We start from the raw sequence: 20,567 nt of genomic DNA on the forward strand, positions 1-20,567 counted from the left end.
CGGAGTGAGCCAGCGAGGACTTGGTATTTTGTGCTTACTGAAGTTATAACTTGTATTTCGCCACACATTTTGTGACATGAGGTCCAAGTCATCCATGACAGTATAGTATGTCAAATGTATCTCCCGTTAACTCGACACAAACACGCTTGCGCGCACGCACCGAGGCAGGCGGTGTGCGAATTGTCGTCGTCGAGCAGCAGGCGGCCGTGCGGCGCGGCGGCGGCGGGCGCGGCGGTGTCGGCGCCGCTGAGCTCGTCGCTGAACACGACGGGCGCGTCCCCGCCCGCCTCCGCCACCAGCGCCGCCAGCATGCCGCCGCCGCACTGGCTCGACACGCTCTGCTCGTACAGACAATAATTAATATTTTTTTTTAAATCAAAACAATTTTTTTTTTGTTTAGTTTCTAAATATTTTTTGTTAATAGAAAGGCAAACAAATGAAATTGCAATTAATTATAAATTTACTTGTCTATTTTTAATTTTAATTACAAATTATTGTTTTTAAAGCTATTTTATTATGTATCAAAGTTAACGGTGCAATATTACTAACTTGTGACGTAGTAGGTGGCGGGGACGTAACATCGGCTTCCCTTTGCAGTTTCGGGGAGGTCGTCGGCTGTTCTTCCTCTTTGAAAGCTTTTGTTGACAAATTCTTCTTCAGTTGCTGTCAGACACAAATCTTTGATTATAATTATCGACTAATGTAAATAAATAATGATATTATAATGATAAAATTATATCGCCTCTCCTATACCAACTTACTGTCAATGTCAGGTAGTTTTGTAAATGGTACGTGCCTATCTATTGTGAGATTCCGTGAGGTGTGGAGTACCTGCGTCTTGATGTAGGTGTCGATGAGCCCGAAGGCCAGGTCCCGGTTGAGCTTGGTCCAGGCCCCGCGCAGGTGGTGCACGGCCACGCGGTGCGCCGGCCCGCCCCCGCCCCCGCCCCCGCCCCCGCCCCCGCCCCCGCCCGCCTCGCGCGTGTACGAGACGCGCCGCACGCTCAGACAGTACAGCTTCTCCATCGCTTGGGGAGAGTCGCCTCCGCCGCCGCCCACACTCATCTGGAATTAATCGACTCTCGACATTAATCGATGAGTGACAGATGTTTTTAATACATCCTAGATAATTAATAATGATGTAAAAGAAATATTATTTTCCTAAAATGTATTTAGATTTCTTAAGAGTATAGACCTTGTTAAATATTTGTCATTAGTCTTTTGTTTTTTTTTCCATTGCTTCAACGTTCGTTACCTTGTCGTCGGCGGCGCGCGTCTTGAGCCAGATCTCGGCGTCGTTGAGGTCGCAGGTGAGGTAGTGCGCGGCCCACAGCGCGCGCGGGCGGCGGCGCAGCGGGCCGGGCGCGGGCTCCAGGCGCAGCGCGTGCTTGGCGCCGCACGTCACGCGCCCGCCGCACAGCTCGATGCCGCGCTGCAGGGACGACGACGACCAGTAGCACACCTGCGCGCCGGCACACGCGTGGACATTAGCACCCACAACTGGACAACCGGGACCACCACACTCGACACATCAAGCTTACTTGCAAATTATGTAGTGTGAGCGACACGCTGACGTTCCGGTAGTGGCGGGAGAGCTGCGGCTTGCGGGGCCGCACGTTGTTGAACAGGCGACCGCGGCGCGTGGGCCGCGTGATGCCCGACAGGATCAGCTTCAGGCTCTCGAACCATCTGTGGAGCGACGGGTCGCTGAAATACTCGGCAATGCAACATCAGAGGCGACACACTTGATGATTTGAGTGATTGCAGAGGTGACCAAATCTCTAATTTCACAGTCGGAGACCTCACTCTGTGCCCTACAAATTTGCTCGACATCGGAATTAGAAAGAAGGGCTAAGGAATCTAACTACGTGGTCTCTGGAAGAGAACAAGTTGCCCGTATCACAAGATCGATCTGAGGTATAATGTCGAAAATGCTCATTCCTGCAATCTATGACAGAGGCTTATCTTTAGCTTCTATACGATCATCGAAGTCAGATTGGCTGACAAGTACCGCAGGGTGCTCCCGTACAGCAGCAGGACGGGTCCGGGCGCGTCCCTGTCGGCCGGCTTCGTCTCCAGGGTCAGGTGCAGGTCCAGGCCCTGCGACCGGAAGGCGCGGTACGAGTCGTGTTCCTGTGTTCAAATATATTCAATAAATGGAATAATTCATTTAATGAAAACATCGACTAACAATATATTTAAGCGTTAAATTTTTTTGCGGGAGTGCGTGCGGGAGTGCGTACGGGAGTGCGTACGGGAGTTCGTACGGGAGTGCGTACGGGAGTGCGTACGGGAGTGCGTACGGGAGTGCGTACGGGAATGCGTGCGGGAGTGCGTACGGGAGTGCGTCCGGGAATGCGTGCGGGAATGCGTGCGGGAGTGCGTGCGGGAGTGCGTGCGGGAGTGCGTGCGGGAGTGCGTGCGGGAGTGCGTGCGGGAGTGCGTGCGGGAGTGCGTGCGGGAGTGCGTGCGGGAGTGCGTGCGGGAGTGCGTGCGGGAGTGCGTGCGGGAGTGCGTGCGGGAGTGCGTGCGGGAGTGCGTACGGGAGTGCGTGCGGGAGTGCGTCCGGGAGTGCGTGCGGGAGTGCGTGCGGGAGTGCGTGCGGGAGTGCGTGCGGGAGTGCGTACGGGAGTGCGTGCGGGAGTGCGTCCGGGAGTGCGTGCGGGAGTGCGTGCGGGAGTGCGTGCGGGAGTAGTGGACCTGGTTGCTGGAGTAGTCGGGCGTGCGCGTGGGCGCGCAGGGCGTGACGGCGTGGTGGTGGCGCGGGTCGGCGCCGCACGCCCAGGCCAGGCGCACGCCGAGGCGCACGCGGCCGGCGCTCAGCACGCGGCAGTCGTCGTACTTGCTGGCCGTGCGCACCAACACGCTCAGCGAGCCCAGGAAACCCAACTTGCCTGCACACACCAGTGCAGTGTTATAGAAATAGTAACAACTTTTCAATTCAACGATACGAACACTGTATTTCCATTCCGTTCACAAGATAAGCAACCAACCGTTCGTCCAGTCCAAGACGAGGTCGGTCCACGTGACTTCCATCTCCTCGGTGGTGTTGTAGGGGTCGAGCGACACGTGCAGCAGGCACGTGAACTTGCTGCAGTTGAGAGTGAGGCGCCCGTGCATCAGCAGCCGCACCTTGTCCCACCAGGCCAGGGGCGGGGACGGGTCCAGGGACGGCCGGGACACGTGGTCAAACGCTGAAAGGCAATGACCCCATCTTATGACAAACGCACGGCTCTACAAGTTTTTTACTATAAGAAAATATGTATATTCTATTGTCTTAATAATATTTATCGTGGCTTCTTCGTCTTCAGCCTTCCGTATATCAGAATGAGTTATTAAGTATTCACCGCGCTATGACATGTCCTTCTTTAGACGCGGTGCGATTTATAAATATGATCGGGCAAGTATGGTGCTCACCGAGATTGCAGTGAGCGATGACGGGGTCCCAGCAGGGCCCGAAGGCGTAGCTGAACTGCGCCATCTCGCAGCACAGGTCGTAGTACCACTTGAGCGGCATCATGCTGCGCTCCAGCTCCACGTCGCCCCAGGGCTCGCCCTGCCGCACCACCACCGTGCGGACAGCTGGAGTACAATAACACGACGTCAGGTAACTGTTCGTTAAAATATCGACACTTTTTGTCGCTTGGCTAAATCTTAGATGCCTTTGGGGGTGACTCTGCAGACTACCTGCTCATCTGTTATCTTTGGATATCCAATGATAAATATACGAGCGTTTCATGTCATAGACTAATTTAAACTATTCATCCACTAAAAGTTATCGCAAGAATCAAATTGATAATCGATCGAATAAAATAAAAATGAATGTTTTTTATTTTATTTTATTGCTTAGTTGGGTGGAAGAGCTTACAGCCCACCTGATGTTAAATGGTTACCGGAGCCCATAGACATTTACAACGTAAATGACCCAAAACATTAAAAATCGAGTCGTGCTCCCTTGTTTGCGAACTGTGGTGGTAGTTTATGCGTGCCAATTGTCATTTTTTAACAAAATACTGCGAATTGCGGTAGGCAGCGGCTTGGCTCTGCCCCTGGAATTGCTGAAGTCCATGGGCGACGGTAACCACTCACCATCAGGTGGGCCGTGTGCTCGTCGGCCTACAAAGGCAATAAAAAAAAAAAAAAAGAATTGAACGTTCAGATTTTTAGCGTAAATTAAATGAAAAAGTCACAAAATCTCTACAGTATTATAACCAACACGACAGTTCTAGTTTCAACGTTCACTCCTAATGATTCAGTTCAGTTTGAAGTCATAGATATTTATTCAAATGGTAACGCTCACAACCTGTCGTGAACTGCAAAGGTGTGTAGTGAGGCCCTCCATGGCATGACGCGTTTGTCACTATACCAGGGACAGCATCAGCACTGCGTTTACACTTTATTATAAATAGATATAGTAGGAGGAGCTCGGACCCCGGGGCGGCGGCTGCTCCTCGGCGGCGAGCAGCGTGCCCCACGTGCGCAGGCTGCTCATGTGCAGCAGCGGCTGCGGGAAGTCCCGGAGCAGCAGCTGCCACTGCGCGCAGCCCAGCGTCACGGCGCGGCACCACAGCGAGCTGAACTCCACGCCCTCCTCCGGCCACGGGCTGCAGTGCGCACAATACAATACTAACTAACTCAATATAGTGCTCTTTATGTTTTAAGCCTCTCATTGATTCTAAACAGATTGTATATCGTATAAAGAGTGTATAGAGAAATAGACAAGCTCTGCGGGGCATCGCTAAATTAATTTTTCTACCTATGCTAATAGTTTTGAGAGGCTATTTCAGCGTGACCTTTACTAGTAGATGAGCTCACAGGGCTCAAACCGGAGTGATACTAACACTGACCCTAGCAAGAGCCGTGCTTCGTAGAATCTACCACCGAATCGGAAACGCGACCCACTGAGATAATCCGGCGAGAAACTCAGTGGGCTGAGTCTGAGGGTTAATTTAAGCCCTTCGTTGCAAGCGACGGGTTCGACGAGAACGGCGATCAGTGCTTGAGCTACCTAAAAGCACCGTCAATAGATCGAAAGGATCCGTAATGACGTGTTTAGGGGAAAGGAGTAAGTATATTAAATATAAAGTTTATCTGACAGATTTTATATAGATTTCGATTTGTATCAATCTGGATATATTTTGTCGCGGGTGGTTTGGCCCGTAACCCTTGAAGCAGTGGGGGAGGGGTGCGTGCCTGTCGCAGTCGATGTCGCGCAGGCGCGCGGCGGCGGCGGCGGCGTGCAGCGCGGGGTCGGCGAGCGCCAGCACGCGCAGCGCGGCGAGCGTGCACGCCACGAGGCGGCGGCGCGGCGGGGGGGCGGCGCGGCTCCGCTGCACGTAGATCTGCGCGTCCTTGTGCCGCAGCGCCGCGTACAGCTCCTCCACCTTGCCGGCCGGCAGGAACAGGTGCGGCTTGCACAGCTCTTGAACCTGGCGACAATTCAATCTATATATCAATACGTCAAGCAAAAACTTTGCATCCCTTTTTACGAAAATTGCGCGGACGGAGGAGTATGAAATTTTCCACACTTATAGAGAACATAGAAAAGGAGTGCACAATGATAATATTTTTGTAAAATAATGCATAAAAGATCCATTAAATCTATAAACAAAACATTACACACACTGCCATGTATTTCACACACCCACATATGTATTATATACTCTTTGTTTATTGTCAAACTTTAGTTAATGCTTAAAGTCTGTGGTCAAATTGAAAATAGTTTAATATTGTTTATCTTTAATATTATTTGTCCATAGTTTTGACGAAATCTGTGATTATAGAAGTAAATTCTTTGACAATAAAACCGTAATAATGTTCAAACTTATAATTTCTATTAATTATAGTCGAATTTCGACTACTGCGGGACCCCTACTTATAATAAAAACCTGAAATCCTGAGCACAAATATCTGCACTAGTGCTGCGACTGACCTTGGCGTCCAGCATGGTGCGTCTCTTCTGGCTCTCCTTGTACTCGTCCTCGAGCAGCTCGTAGTTGTCTCGCAGTTTCACTTCGAACGGGTCGTCGCTCATCTCTATTAATATCTCGTCAATCTGCAATAATATACAAAGTCACTGACAAACTAAATCTCTCCAACGTCGCTCCCTCAGCGCAATATCGATAAATATCGATAATATTTTGTTATTTTAAGATGAATTTAAATCCGACTTCAAGTTATTCACTAACAGTCAAACTGAAGATATAGTGAGTAGAATATGAACGAAGCCATTGGAGGCTACCTTGATGTGCAGGTCGCTGGGCAGGGGGCTGTCTGCGGTGAAGGGTTTCTTCTTGATGCCGTGAATCAATTTAATCCATTTGAACAGTGTTACAAAATCTCCCTGCACGGCTTCAGCGAAACGATGTTTATACGGGAATATTACACGAACTGAATGTACACTCACCAACCTGTAAGTATTATTTCATGTGTTATGTATTGGCCAACAGATGGCGCTTCCATCAAAAAATTGTTAATTGATAATAAACTTAATTGATGAATACGCCCGGCTGCGTCAATTATATCTAAATGGCATATAAGGGAAATGTAGTTTAAAGGAGTTTATTCAGTACCCAGCGGCCCTAAGGTACATGCTCGCAAGTGTACGAACTCCGGGAGTACACACCCGGGTAGCCGGGCGCGAGATGCAGCCGGAGCCGGACCAACGGACCAACGGACAACGGAGCACGCTCCGAACTAGTATGAAGAAGTCATATATTTTCGTATTGTTTTTTCTGCCTTAATGGCAACAAAGGGTATGTTTATTTTATGCACATACACTGGCTGCATGGGGCCGGTTTGAAATGACACTACCTCACCTCACCCCGCGGGTGTCACAGGAACTAAGGCTTTCACCGGAAAACGGATAACAGAGCTCTCTGAATGTTATTACCAATACACTACATTTACTAGAACTAGGGCATGTTAAGTGTTGTAATCCCACACGGGTAGGAACCACGATCCTTATTTCACACAATACCATCCGAACAGTATAAAGTTCTCTTTATTTTATTTCAACTTCCAATAATATAATCTACTTAAAAATCATTACATATATCATATGAGTTAAGTGCATGGATTTTGATTAGTTTGTTCCACAGTGTAGTCAAATCAAACTCTGCTAGGGTCCTAGTAAGGTACGAACTGCGACTGACCAGACTTTATTCCACTTGAGCTGGAAGCCTTCATTGGCCTTCCTCTCGACCCTGACCTCAGGGTCATCGACGGCGCGTTCCATGGTATACCCTTCCACGGTCATCAGCTCGTCACCGTTGAGTATCATGTGGAGTTTACTCCAGACTAGCGACAAGCCAGCCTCGTGATCATATGAGATGATCATGTCGTCTGCAACAAGGCGACAAGAAAATTATATTTTTAACAAACATCGAGTGATGGCAGGCGATGGTGGAAGGTAGGAGAATAGCACTAAAAAGGAGTTAAATAATAGCACAACCATACAATCAGGGTTTGAAATGAACTTAGCGATCCTAAACAAAGTTAAGTAATCTCAGTGACGTATTCTTTTAAGTTAAGTGCTCTTGAAAGTTAACTATAAAAGTCAACCCTCGTGCTACAGTGGCGCCCTCGTACTACAGTGGCACCCTCATGCTACAGTGGCGCCCTCGTACTACAGTGGCACCCTCATGCTACAGTGGCGCCCTCGTACTACAGTGGCACCCTCATGCTACAGTGGCGCCCTCGTACTACAGTGGCACCCTCGTGCTACAGTGGCGCCCTCGTGCTACAGTGGCGCCCTCATACTTTACAACTCTTGAAATTACAAAGTAGAAAAAAAACCTTTGTCTCTAATAAGACGACGTCTAATAAGATAAAAGTGACGTCTTCTACTTACTTGGGACACTTTGTTTGCCTGCCGTTGCCTTTATGAACCTTTGAGTTCTAAATTCAATATATAAATTTAAAGAAAATGACACATAAACTCCACAAAGTCAATCTTTCGTTCGAACACTAGAATAATTTTAAAAGCGCTGTTCGCTGTGCAAGGTCACTAAAAAATCCACTTACCAGTATTATAAAGCATATTGTTTTCATCCGACAAAATCAGACCTAGATTAGTTTCTCCCTTGAATGTGACGCGCCAGTCCAATGCTCTCCTCCGCGCACCGGGGGGCACTGCGCCCGCACCGGGGGGCGCCGCGACCGCACTAGGGGTCACCGCGTCGGTGTTTCTGTTTCTCGAACTTAAATCTGCCATAAAGCTTTTGAAGGCTCTGACGAACGTCAGTATTTTAAGATGGAGATTAACGCTCCATTCGAAGTCGACATTTTCTATAAACTGTACGTCTAAGAGCGCAGAATTCCTTTCCTTCGACAGCGTGTGCTCTATTCTAGCTAGTTTTACATGGAAGAATGTAGTAGGTAACTCGTCTGATTTTTGGCACTGCATGTTACCTAGAAAAGATTTGGTACAATTCATTATTTTGATATAATACTTAAATTGATTTTCATCCCAAGTTTGAGGATAATAGAAAGTTATAAACACATTTTACTCGGAGAAAACGAACTCACCCTTGTAAGGCACCATATCGACAACTTTGAACCCCGAGATGACGGCACCAGATTTGCTGACCGTCTTCTCGATGCTGACGGCGTCGACCCTGGTCATCAGGCACATGTTCTCGTTAACTATCAAGAACAGGTTGATGTGCGACAGCGCCACGTTCACGGCGATGTTGAGGGGGACGTCGGCGGGGTGGGGGGGCGGCGGCGGCGCGGGGGGGCGGGCCGACTTGTACTGGTTCATACATTCGACGGCCGCTATCAGAGTTTCAGCTAATGTGACACTCCATTCCAGGCGTAGGCAGTCCATCATAGCTTCTACCTGGAAACAGTAAAACGTTGCTTCGATCGCCATTCCCATACACATACTTCACACGTCGTCACGATATTGGAAATGCGGTCGAAGTCTCCATTGTGTTCTATAGCAGCTGGTCCACCCTACAAACTGAAACGCGTGGCTGTTTCGCGGCAAGAATGGGTCAGAAGACGGGTCCTCGTTCAGACCCTACAATATCACCAGTAAATATCAAGATAAAAGTTCGATATTAAATATTTGTATATGGTGACCATTTTTTTCCTACCTATGCTGATAGCCTTGAGAGGCTATTTCAGCTTCTCCTTGACGTGAGGGTGAGCTCACGGAGCTCAAACCGGGAATGTTGTTAACACTGGCCTAGCAAGGGCAGTACTTCGCAGAAACTACAACCGGATCGGAAAAGCGACGCACTGAGAAGATCCGGCGAAAAGCTCAGTCGGCTGTGTCTGTGGGTTAATTTACTCGTCGAGCCCTTCACCGCAAGCGACGAGTTCAGCGAGGACGGTGACCGGATAGTGACCAACGAGGCGATCAAATAACAATAATGTTTCTTTGAATGCATAAAGACCTTGGAGTCCCGGGGTCCGTGGCTGCCCCACTTGACGAGCGCCACGGCGAGCAGCGCGGAGCCCCAGGCGTGGTGGCGGCGGGGCGGCGCCTCCCGGTGCGCGAGGCAGGCGGCTCCGCTGGCGACCCAGCCGCCGTCCACCAGCAGCTCCGTGCTCCACTGGCGCGACCCCACCACCAGCCGGGCCACGCGGGACTTGTACGCCTCCTCTGACAATGCAATATTTTATTAATTATTCCCTTTTGTTGTTGGCAGTAATTCCCCGGCGAGTTAAAACTGGGTTTCATTTGAATATAATTTATTTTGTTTATTTGTCATGTTCGAATATGCAAATGTTTCTAGAGCAAATAACCATTTTTTAGTTCATTTACAATTATAGTCATACATTAGAAAAGGTATATTGAACATCACCAAAATTGATGATGCAAATACAATGTAAGTTTTACTACTATGTCAAGATGTTAATAATATTTTTGCAGTATTAATATTATTTTGTTGCATAGAAGTACATTTATTTTCTACATGGATACCAAGTTTCAAGTCAATCGAATGCACGGTTCAGTAGTTATAACGGAATATCCGTAAAAACCACTGTAGATTTATATATTAGTATAGACTAGTGGTCCCGCAGTAGTCGTAATTCGATTATAATGAATTGAAATTATAAGTTTCAACATTATTATGGTCCTATTGTTACAGATTTCGACAAGACTACACTATAGACAAATACTCGTAATATTAAAGATAAACAATACTAATCTATTCTCAATTTGACTACAGACTTTAAGCAATAACAAAAGTTTGACAATAAACAAAGAGCATATGTGTGTGTGTGTGTCAAATACATGGTAGTGTGTGTAATGTTTTCTTTATTGATTTAATGTATCTTTTATGCATAATTTAAAAAACTTCATACTCCTCCGTCCGCGCAATGTTCGTAAAAAGGGATACAAAGTTTTTGCTTTACGTATTAATATATAGATTATGAGTTTTTGAGTATTTATTGGATTATCTGAGTGACGGCAACGTACCCCTGGAGTCGAGCAGCTGGTCCAGCTTGACCTTGAGTCCGCCGCAGCCGGCCGCCAGCGCCTTGTCGCCCAGCAGGCGCGCGTGCGCGGTCACGGCGCGCAGCTCCGCGCAGCACTGCACCACGCACCAGCGCAGCGCGCGCGACACCCAGCGCGGGGCCGCCGCTGTCGACAACCTCTCTCTGACAATCTACTTCACACATATGGGCCTAGAAGGGTGGACGAGCTCACAGCCCACCTGGTATTAAGTGGTTACTGAAGCCCATAGGCATCTACAACGTAAATGCGACACCCACCTTGAGATTAAAATTCTAAGGTCTCAAATATAGTTACAACGGCTGCCCCACCCTTCAAACCGAAACGTATTACTGCTTCACGGCAGAAATAGGCAGGGTGGTGGTACCTACCCGTGCCAACTCAAAATGATATCCTACCACCAGTAAATTACTATTCAACAATACAGACCCCATCACTTTACTGAAAGTATTACTAAAGATGATTATATATCTAATTAAAGTTCAATATCGATAATGGTAATCTATCGACAATCTTTCTGAATTGACTTCATATACCTACTGTTTTTACTGTTGTTGGTGTACTGGTGTACTGTGGACACAATCAATAATTAAAAGAATTTTAAGCTCGGCTCTAGGTATGGTGACTGCTCACGAAGCCGATCACCTGTTCACAGGAAATACAAATTAGGGATGTGCCACAACCAAGAGATGGACAAAGTAATAAGTCTTAAGATCGTAGGCTAGTGTGGCACCGCCGTCACTGACTCTGAGGTGGAAATCAATCCTTAACAGTTAAGCTTCGCTTAAAAGAACCACACACATAGCTCTGATCAAAAATCTACACTAATCTATATATATAAAAATAAATTGCTGTTCGTTAGTCTCGCTAAAACTCGAGAACGGCTGGACCGATTTGGCTAATTTTGGTCTTGAATTATTTGTGGAAGTCCAGAGAAGGTTTAAAAGGTACATAAATATGAAAATGCTCGGAATTAAATAAAAATAAGAATTTTGTTTTTCCTTTGATGTGGCCCCCGTCGGACGGATTCCTTTATATTTATCGATTGAGGCACTACGAAGTCTGCCGGGTCAGCTAGTATTTAAATATAATTTTGTCGTATTTATTATACAACGTCCACTTAGTAATGAAACTAAAGGGATCTGATAATGTGTTTACTTACAGGGGGTCGGCGGCTCTGGGAGTTGCAGAGGTCTGGATTTGTTGAACTTGTCTCTAACCGAAGAATACCATTTGAAGTAGTTCAAATGGTCATATTTGATGTTCAACGTGCTTATAATCAAATACAGATTCAAAACACCTTTCTCTAGCTAGAAAAAAGATTTTATGATATCTTTAGTACATTTGAATATATTATTTCAAAATTTTTGTTTTATGATTTTTCTTGTTTATACTATCAACATTACCTACATTCCTAATTTCATGTTAACTTCAACATAGTAGTATAAATTATTTCACACAGAAAAGATATCACATTTTTTTTGGGTAAAAATAGCTAGTGAAGTGTACCTTAGCATCGAGTTTTAACTTATTCAAAAACATAAGCGTGTCGTCATCAGCGCAAATCTGGTGCTGATCCATCTGGAAGGCCACGTAGAGCTGCGGCAGGCCGGCCGCCTCGCCGCCTGCCTCGTCTGCGTGCCCTGCGGCTGCACTAAACCTTGAGTTCACCTGAACATTAACATGTTATAGCTCAATAATGAGCTCCATAATGTTCTCCATAATGATAAATCTCACTGAAAACACCAAGTTATCTGCAACAGCCGAAAGCACTCGACAAGCTCTCACATTTTTTGTTTTTTTTTTTATTGCCTTTTTGAGTGAACGAACTCACGGCCCACCTGGTGTTGAGTGATCACCGGAGCCCGTAGACATCTACAACTTCTACATCTAGACATCTTATAATTTGCGTCATTACTGGTGGTAGAACCTCTTGGAGTCCGCGCGGGTGGTTACCACCGCCTTGCCTATTTCTGCCGTAAAGCAGTAATGCGTTTCGGTTTGAAGGGTGGGGCAGCCGTTGTGACTATATTTGAGACCTTAGAATTTTTATCTCAAGGTGGGTGTCGCATTTACGTTGTAGATGCCTATGGGCTTCAGTAACCACTTAATACCAGGTGGGCTGTGAGCTCGTCCACCCATCTAAGCCATAAAAAAAAATATATAGGTATAAAGTCATACTTACTTGTAAACTGTGAAGTAGCATCTCAAAGTTTGTGTTCGTTTGCCTGTCGAGGCAACTGACTTTCGTCATTTCTATCCTTAAGCTAAAAATCTGTAAAGAGGATTTAATTAAATTATTTACATAAATATCTGTAATACAATCAGACATGAATTAAGTTTTGAAATTTGATTTATACAACCAAATCGAACCCAAAATCAATGACAAATCAAAAGACGAATACAAGCTTGTTGTGCCGATGAGTAGGTTACATAAGATACGAAATTCATTCTGGTGTTTGTCTGTGCGCCTGTACAACAAAAGCCCACAAGATGTTCAGAACCTACATATACATAGGTTTAAGAAAACTATTAAAAAACATCTGTGCAATAAAGCTTACGATAAAGTCATTGATTATCTAGAAGATTGCACAAACTGGGAATGAGTTGCTCGCTCCGGGCATTTCAACATTGCAATAATTGTTACGTTACAATACTCATTGTAAAAATGTACATTTAAAAAAAAATCTAATATTTAAAAAAAAAGACATGCCCGCTGAGTTTCTTGCCAGTTCTTCTCAGGACGGAGGCTAGTTTTTGTGAATTGGCAGTAGTTCTAGTTCTTTTTGACGTCCAACAAGTATGTACTTTCATTTCTGTTGAATAAAATTTTTTTGATTGATTGATTGATTGAATATATGACAAACTATATTTTACCTTTGGTATCACAGGCGATAGTCTGGGTATGAGTGTACCGAGATGGTCCTCTTCGCTTAACTCTGAGTGAAGTGTTGCACGTTTTTGTCTTTTACGCTGTATTAGAAACTGATAAAATTCATCTTGGAATGTTGCTGTTGTGTTGTTGACGGTCATGTGGATTTTCTGTAAAAATATTTAATATTTTAGCATTATTTAATCACTCTTGGTGGTGTTCGGGGAGCTTCAAGTTCACATTAGTGGGTATCAGCAAACTGGCTATTTGTGTAAAATCTTTATAAATATAAACTCATGTGAGATGTGTATGTAGCTCAGCTTTTAATTTCATTAGGACTTTGACATGAAATGGGCAGCATGGATAATGTAATTTCTGTGGCCCCCAATTATTTCACAACTCCCAGTTAACACGTATTTGACGGATTAAAAAATTAAAGAAAATCTTGTAATTATTAGCTAAAACTAAATTCAGTGTTCTGATCACACTGACATCCAATATTCAAACGAGGCTTGTGGAGAGTATTAAGCGGTAGGTAGCGGCTTGGCTCTGCCCCTGGCATTGCTGAAGTCCATGGGCGACGGTAACCACTCACCATCAGGTGGGCGGTATGCTCGTCTGCCAACAAGGGCAATAAAAAAAAAAACATACTAACCTCAACATTTAAGGGGCCATCAGCTTTCACTGTACCCTCTACAAGAAGACTACAGGCAACTTCCCCTAAGCAGAGCCCTAATCTAACAACCCTGGCCTTTGCATTCATTAGTTTCGTAGAAAACACCAATGCACGGGCAGGTCCACCGGCTGCACCATCAGCATGAAGTTCTGTAGCAGTGGTGTGCACAGAGAAAGAATTGTCTTCTGTCACATTATTGATTGTTATTGAGATGTTAAATATGTGAACTCCCATGAACTGTAAACAGAAACTAGTTTAATTTCATGTATTAGTGCGTGCGTTTCGGTTTGAAGGGTGGGGCAGCCGTCATAACTATACTTGAGACCTTAGAACTTATATCTCAAGGTGGGTGGCGCATTTACGTCGTAGATATCTATGGGCTCCAGTAACCACTTAACACCAGGTGGGCTGTGAGCTCGTCCACCCATCTAAGCAATAAAAAAAAAAATTTATTGATAGGGAGAATCTATTACTTGATTCATCTAATCTCTGTTTAAGTTTTTATTAACAATGATACCGTTTTTTGTGTACAAAGTATGTTTTAATTCATTAAATTACAGGTTCCCACTTCTCGTGCTTATAGTATGGGAAGGCAAGAACCAACCGAACACCAAAATTGAAGGTGTCATCTTAGCTGCGTTTTCGCATGCAACACAGGAGTCCATATATCGATGTATCTCCCGGAGCTTCGTTTCAGGGGAGCATGAAACTCAGAGTTCCTTACCAAATAGATTAATTTGTATATCACAATATAAATTAAAGAGCTTAATCTAACATTGTTTTTTTAATCTTATATTGTTAATATTATTATAATTTCTGATTTTTCAAATACTTTACAATTTTCATGGTAACGGTAACAACTAAGGTTTCACATGTGAACATTTGAATCTTATACCTTTAAACAAGCAATTATTGTATATTAATACATAATCTGAATCTCAGAAATGGCTCCAACGATTTTCATAAAATTTAGTATACGTAGGATTTCGGGAGCGAAAAATGAATCTAGCTACGATTTATTTTCAGAAAATGTTGTTTTTTTCGTGTTTTCAATATTCAACTCTTCCCGACATCTGTTGGTGAATAATGATACTATTTTTCTTAATTGAGGGCAATTAACCACTTTAAAGACACAAGATGGCGTTATCAAAAAAAAACGAGCAAAGCTCAGTCATCATCTAGTATTGTACCAACTAATCTATTATTTATAAAAATAGTTATTTCACATTTCATTTTCCACAGAACGAACTATGTTCTTTTGAGAAGAAGTCTCTTTTGAGAGAACTTTTGAGTTCTGGTGGTTTTTTGACTTGTCAGTCAGAGATTAAGTTATGATAGTAGTATTCATTGTTTAAAACTCACAAAAACAATATGAAATACTTTATTTTAAATTAGTACATAAAACAGGAAAATGTGTCTCATTCAAACTATTGAAGTTTATTCTTACCTGTGCAAACATAATTAGACTATGGGGAAGTTTTTTGTCCCTAAAGTCTAGCAGTTTCTTATTATCTAGAATAGAAAGGTCATGGCTCAGAGAATTTAGATCACTGGTAGCTGTTATTTCTTCACGTGTTGAAAACGAATTTTGTTTTGATAGTAATGGCTTAAGGATAGTCTCCACAACCACACTTCGTTTTTGTTCAACATTGTTGGTCACTTCTACTCCTCTTATCACGACTGACACTAATTTATTAATATCTGAATTGAAGCAGCTGCTTTGAAATGATATTTCATCTATGTGCTGAAAATAAAGTAAACTATTCTCTGAATAAATCATGTAGAACCAGAAGTAGAATCTTTATCAATTTTCCAACATAAATCTTATATCCCTAACAACCTATCCGGAATCTAATATATTGTAGATATAAGGTATAAGTAAGTCACATTACAAGCTGAAGAAAAAACTACTTATTTACAGCATGAACCAGTTTTTTTGCAAAATTACTATGGGCTGCTACAATTGAAGATGAAGAATAGAAGAGTCATTGTACCACAATGCAAATATCTAGTGCCTGTTGTTATGTTTACTCCTTAAGAATCAATATAATATATATTTATATTATTTATGTGGCCTATGTCCAGCAGAGGACATCTGTGGGCTGAAAGAAGTAGAAGATATATTTTTTACAAATAAAAAAAAACTTCTTTTTCTGTTTAATATTTTTTTTCTAAATAATGCATAGATAATTTTAAATACCCAATTATTTATTTACTACTTACAATATAATATCCATCTTTTGATAAACTCACATCCTTCAAGATTAATTTAGGTACAGCAATTCGGCCAATTTTTAGTTTTATATGATACTTTCTCTTGAAGAGCCAAGCCAACAGGGTCGGCAGCAACCTATAAATAACGTAACGAAAATAAATCGTACGCAAAACAAAAACAATAATACAAACAGCGGTAGATGTTAAATTAATACAGACCAAGAAACACACGAATATATAGCCAAGAAAATAAAGCACAATATGAGTAACAAATGCATCTTCGTAATCTCAGATCATCCCGATCGCTCTTTATATAATATTTGTCGATTTAAAGGATTAATAGAAATGTTTCAAATCTCTAATTCCTAACCTCTAAAATCACAGCCATAAAACGTCAACATACGATATGTCAAATTTTCGTTTAAAAACCTAATAGAAAGCTACGCGTAGTGAGCGCTGTAGAGGTACACAGGCTCATAAGTCATCTCGTACTAAGTGATCGTCTTTGCTCATAAGCCAACAATGAGAATGATATTACACACTTTGAGATATGAGGTATGTACATTACAATTACATACTCATACATTACATACATACATACATTACATACTCAATTGGCACGTCTGTCTAAGTTTTTATGCCTATTTCAGATTGTCGGCGAATAATTTGTTCAATCACGAATAATTAAATAGGACTACCTACGTAAAGACCTGTTTATAAATTAGTCTAAATTTAGTGAGGATTGACATGTAATTGTATCTTTCATAAAATTACTTTTTTTTTTTTTCTACCTAAGCTGATAGCCCTAGGGGCTATGTCAGCGTAACCCTAACTTTAGTAGGTGAGCTCACGGGACTCAAACCTGGTGACGTTGCTAACACGAACCCTAGCAAGAGCCGTGCTTCGCAGAATCTACCACCGGATCGGAAACGCGACCCACTGAGAAGATCCGGCGAGAAACTCAGTGGGCTGTGTCTGAGAGTTAATTTACTCGTCGAGCCCTTCGTCGCAAGCGACGGGTTCGACGAGAACGGTGACCGGTGCTTGAAGTACCTAAAAGCACCGTTAGTGGATCGGGAGGATCCGAGATGACGTGTTTTGGGCGACGTCGACAGCTTTCCATTCTGTCCGCAGGATCGGGAATGTAGTTACCGGCGGCCACGATGAGAGGGTTCTCGTGTCGTGCCGCTTTATCGAAGTGGCGCATCGACGCCGACTGTAGATACTTACTGATGGACTCTAAGTCCAGGTCGTCATGGAGGTCGACGTTCCTGACGAACCACGGGGCTCCGACGGCTATCCTGCAAAAATGGGATTGAATAATTTGGAATGATTTTAAGTGAGTGCGGGCCGCGTGAGCGAACACTACACTTGCATAGGTCATGACGGGGCGTATGCAAGTTTTGTAGAGTGTCACCTTATTTCTAAGGGACATTTTACTTCGCCTACATATCATCGGGTAGAGATAAAATTACACTAAATACACACAGACACACTTAAATAAATATAATATTCGTACAACACAGCAATTTACATGTGTTTATTGTTTATCGTTATTATGATTATTGTAAATGGTTTTTAATGCGTTTGTGTTATTGCATAGTTAATGCAATCTTAAGCGCTATTAAATTAATCGTCTTGTTTATAAAGTGAAACAGCCAAACCTTTCAATTTGAAAGGCGAGACAGACATTTTACAGTACAATTGAGATTTCGCCTTCAAACGCTAAAGCAGCTATCAGCATTTACATTGTGATGACTGTATTCTCTAGTAAATATTATTAATGATACCAGCTGACTTCTAAAGCAATAAAATGATGATATCTTTAAATGCGGTGATCATTTAAATAATAAAACACATTTTCCATCAAATTTATTACATGAACTAAGTAATTTAGAAGCTATCGAAAACATGTATTGAATCAAGGCCATTTCCTTTTAGCATTGTAGCCTTCATACTTCTTCCGTGCTTTAAGGCCGGTTACAATAGTCGAACTTTTCGGAAAAGCGGAGACACCATTGAATAAAGTGTCCGTATCTGAAAATAGAAAAAAAATAATTTTGAAAATGAGCTGTTTACTGGATTATTGAGAACTAATGTCAGTGATTTATCAACATTTTTCTTCTGCCCTTCTGCCATTCATCTGGGGTCCGCGCAATATGTATTCTCCTTCCACACTCCTCTATCATATACCATGTCAGTGATGTTGATCATGTTGTACCTTTCTTAGAGATTGCCATTTTATCAAATATCAAAAGGTTCAACATTTATAACTCAGAATGGGTAAACTACAATGTTTTTACTACAAAAAATAAGAGTTTCTATATTTTTCTGCATTACTACAAATTTTTTTGTAGTTCACTATGGCTCTAGTACAATGCCCATTGAATTATATTTGAACCATAGATAAACAAAACTGACCTGGATGAAATCTAACATAATCTTTTTGAACATGTAGATTTTTGGGTAGATCCATTAACTTCAGAGCATCAAATGGTGTAGTTGTGTTCACAGGTGTTTTGTAAAATTCTGTTAGGTCATCTGAAAATTCACAAACATTGATAATGATTAAACAACACAGAGCATTCTAAATTCTCATTATATATGATTGCTTAGAAGAGATCAATCACTACACAACACTATCACACACTAAACAAAAAAGTGAATAATTGTAATATTCTAAATATTATCATCATCATCATCTGAATTAATTTTGAATATAAATCACTAATAGTCCTCTTATTCTTATGTGTATAATGGTATTGGCTACTTCAGTACCTATCCACTTCAATCTCAATATTAAGAATTGTTTACCAACCAACTGTTTCAATCGTATGCAAAAGTGAATTAGGCACACTATGACCTGTTTCTTCATAACAAGATTTGAGAACTGTAAATTTTGTGTCCAATGCTTCAAATTCTGAATTTCCATTTAATCCGCATGTTGCACATATTTTCAGAATTGTTTCATTGATGTTTGTAGGTGGATCCCATGACTTGGTGGGACGTAGGAAGCTTAAATAAATAAAAAATACTTAAATCTTATACTGGAATATGAATCTCAAAACAGCAACAATACCTTAAAATGTACTTTGATTAAATTTAAATGAAATTTTCAATGAAGAAAAGTAATGAATTATTTACAAAAAAACATGTTCGCAACAAAATATTTCTATGCATTTTCTTCTTTTTAATTATTTAGATTTTTTTAATAATATAGTTGGCACGTAATCTAGTGTCATAGATCTAAATGTCTCAAGGTAAGTAACAGCATTTAGATTTTAAGTATATCATTAAGATCCTAATATTAGGTAGCATGTGAAACTTTTGACATGTGAAAATCAAACAACACTATCATAATATCTCGATGTAGCATTCACACTGTAATGTCTATGCATTCTATTCAATAATTTAATCCAGGGAAACCATGAACCCATCTACCCTCTGGAGAAGAAAAAAAGACTTGTTATTGACACATTGACATGAATTGGGTTTTTTTAGTTACCCTCTTGCCGCTAAGGATTCTGCCGCTGCTTGAACCTTTTTATCTACTTTGGGATATTTTTTTTGAGCTTGTCTGATAGATGTGACCTGTGAAACAATATATTTGTGTTCATTAAGTTGTTTAAGAGCCTTTTGAACGCGGAGATACTGATGAAACTTACCTGGAAACTTCCACGACGTATGGGTAATAATACATTCCTGAACATTTCTTAATTTTTTTTGGTATCTACTAGTCAGTTTTGTTATATTTATAATTCTTAAACAATGTTATCTTTCGCAAACAGCATAACCATAACCTATATATATTTACTTTTTTGAAGTTGTCAAATCCACAGGCTGGTTGGTAGCAAACTCCATTAAACGCAGAGTTGTCCCAGCTATAACTTTTATAACTTGAATTCCGTATTTATTGGACTGTCAAAAGGGTTTTTTGATCCAAAGCCCTTTTTTAAAAAGCTGCTAAAGTAATTATAACTTTTGAACAAGACTCCTTAATTATATTATAGCTATTATGAATTGTATTTAATAATTATTGTTGAACGAATTGTAATTGTTTCTGGACGAAATGAGCTTTCGATTTCTGCCGCTGCGTGCAGCACTGTCGGCTTGGGTTGTTGTTTCCTCTCCGCCATTTTCCAGTCGCCATTGAGAGGTGAAAACTACGCTAAATGTCGGTGATGATTTTAAGATTTTGAGTGGTTTCTTTAAGATTATACCTGTTTTTAGTGTTGTGAAATGAAAATGAAGTGCCCCGGACTACCATGACGCATCAAAATCACCAAACAAACGGTGCAAGTCTCGAGGATTGCCACACAAACTTCTTCGCCTTG

The 20,567-nt window shown here is 42.3% G+C and overlaps 3 protein-coding genes across 12 annotated transcripts in view; 1 reads left to right on the forward strand and 2 right to left on the reverse strand.

Moving 5' to 3' along the window:
* hob (bridge-like lipid transfer protein family member hobbit) overlaps window positions 1-16,626 on the reverse strand; it is a 30,372-nt gene extending 13,746 nt beyond the window's left edge. For all 4 annotated transcript variants that reach the window (XR_016323618.1, XR_016323619.1, XM_089730118.1 and 1 more), the window contains exons 1-26: window positions 16,453-16,626; window positions 16,243-16,369; window positions 15,467-15,763; window positions 13,999-14,256; window positions 13,349-13,513; window positions 12,657-12,746; window positions 11,981-12,142; window positions 11,634-11,781; window positions 10,436-10,600; window positions 9,405-9,613; window positions 8,530-8,842; window positions 8,026-8,412; window positions 7,155-7,344; window positions 6,242-6,410; window positions 5,933-6,055; window positions 5,194-5,429; window positions 4,432-4,604; window positions 3,418-3,582; window positions 2,994-3,194; window positions 2,701-2,894; window positions 2,012-2,133; window positions 1,542-1,689; window positions 1,256-1,462; window positions 832-1,065; window positions 550-663; window positions 161-338 (exon numbers count right to left, since the gene is read on the reverse strand). Coding sequence is in view for 2 of the 4 variants with exons in the window: in XM_089730118.1 (XP_089586244.1) it covers window positions 161-338; window positions 550-663; window positions 832-1,065; window positions 1,256-1,462; window positions 1,542-1,689; window positions 2,012-2,133; window positions 2,701-2,894; window positions 2,994-3,194; window positions 3,418-3,582; window positions 4,432-4,604; window positions 5,194-5,429; window positions 5,933-6,055; window positions 6,242-6,410; window positions 7,155-7,344; window positions 8,026-8,412; window positions 8,530-8,842; window positions 9,405-9,613; window positions 10,436-10,600; window positions 11,634-11,781; window positions 11,981-12,142; window positions 12,657-12,746; window positions 13,349-13,513; window positions 13,999-14,256; window positions 15,467-15,763; window positions 16,243-16,369; window positions 16,453-16,511 (4,834 nt within the window). In the remaining 2 variants the exon portion in view is untranslated. The remainder of the gene's footprint in view (window positions 1-160; window positions 339-549; window positions 664-831; window positions 1,066-1,255; window positions 1,463-1,541; window positions 1,690-2,011; window positions 2,134-2,700; window positions 2,895-2,993; window positions 3,195-3,417; window positions 3,583-4,431; window positions 4,605-5,193; window positions 5,430-5,932; window positions 6,056-6,241; window positions 6,411-7,154; window positions 7,345-8,025; window positions 8,413-8,529; window positions 8,843-9,404; window positions 9,614-10,435; window positions 10,601-11,633; window positions 11,782-11,980; window positions 12,143-12,656; window positions 12,747-13,348; window positions 13,514-13,998; window positions 14,257-15,466; window positions 15,764-16,242; window positions 16,370-16,452) is intronic.
* Window positions 16,627-18,092: 1,466 nt separating this feature from the next.
* On the reverse strand, window positions 18,093-20,159 carry mRpL50 (mitochondrial ribosomal protein L50). Its single transcript, XM_028185651.2, has 5 exons — window positions 19,899-20,159; window positions 19,739-19,824; window positions 19,052-19,248; window positions 18,655-18,774; window positions 18,093-18,270 (listed from the first exon to the last, which is right to left on the reverse strand). Exons 1-5 carry the CDS (start codon window positions 19,941-19,943, stop codon window positions 18,155-18,157), a joined length of 564 nt encoding a protein of 187 aa, XP_028041452.2. The 5' UTR covers window positions 19,944-20,159; the 3' UTR covers window positions 18,093-18,154.
* A 143-nt stretch (window positions 20,160-20,302) lies between these two features.
* Window positions 20,303-20,567, forward strand: part of skd (mediator complex subunit skuld) — a 72,181-nt gene continuing 71,916 nt past the window's right edge. For 6 of the 7 annotated variants that reach the window (XM_028185643.2, XM_028185641.2, XM_028185644.2 and 3 more), the window contains exon 1: window positions 20,353-20,567. In XM_028185643.2, the coding sequence (XP_028041444.2) occupies window positions 20,499-20,567 (69 nt within the window). In that variant the 5' untranslated portion in view covers window positions 20,353-20,498. The other variant, XM_028185640.2, reaches the window with a different exon arrangement.

This window comes from Bombyx mandarina, chromosome 10, assembly GCF_030267445.1.
Source record: "Bombyx mandarina strain Sakado chromosome 10, ASM3026744v2".
Taxonomy (NCBI): Eukaryota; Metazoa; Arthropoda; class Insecta; order Lepidoptera; family Bombycidae; genus Bombyx; species Bombyx mandarina.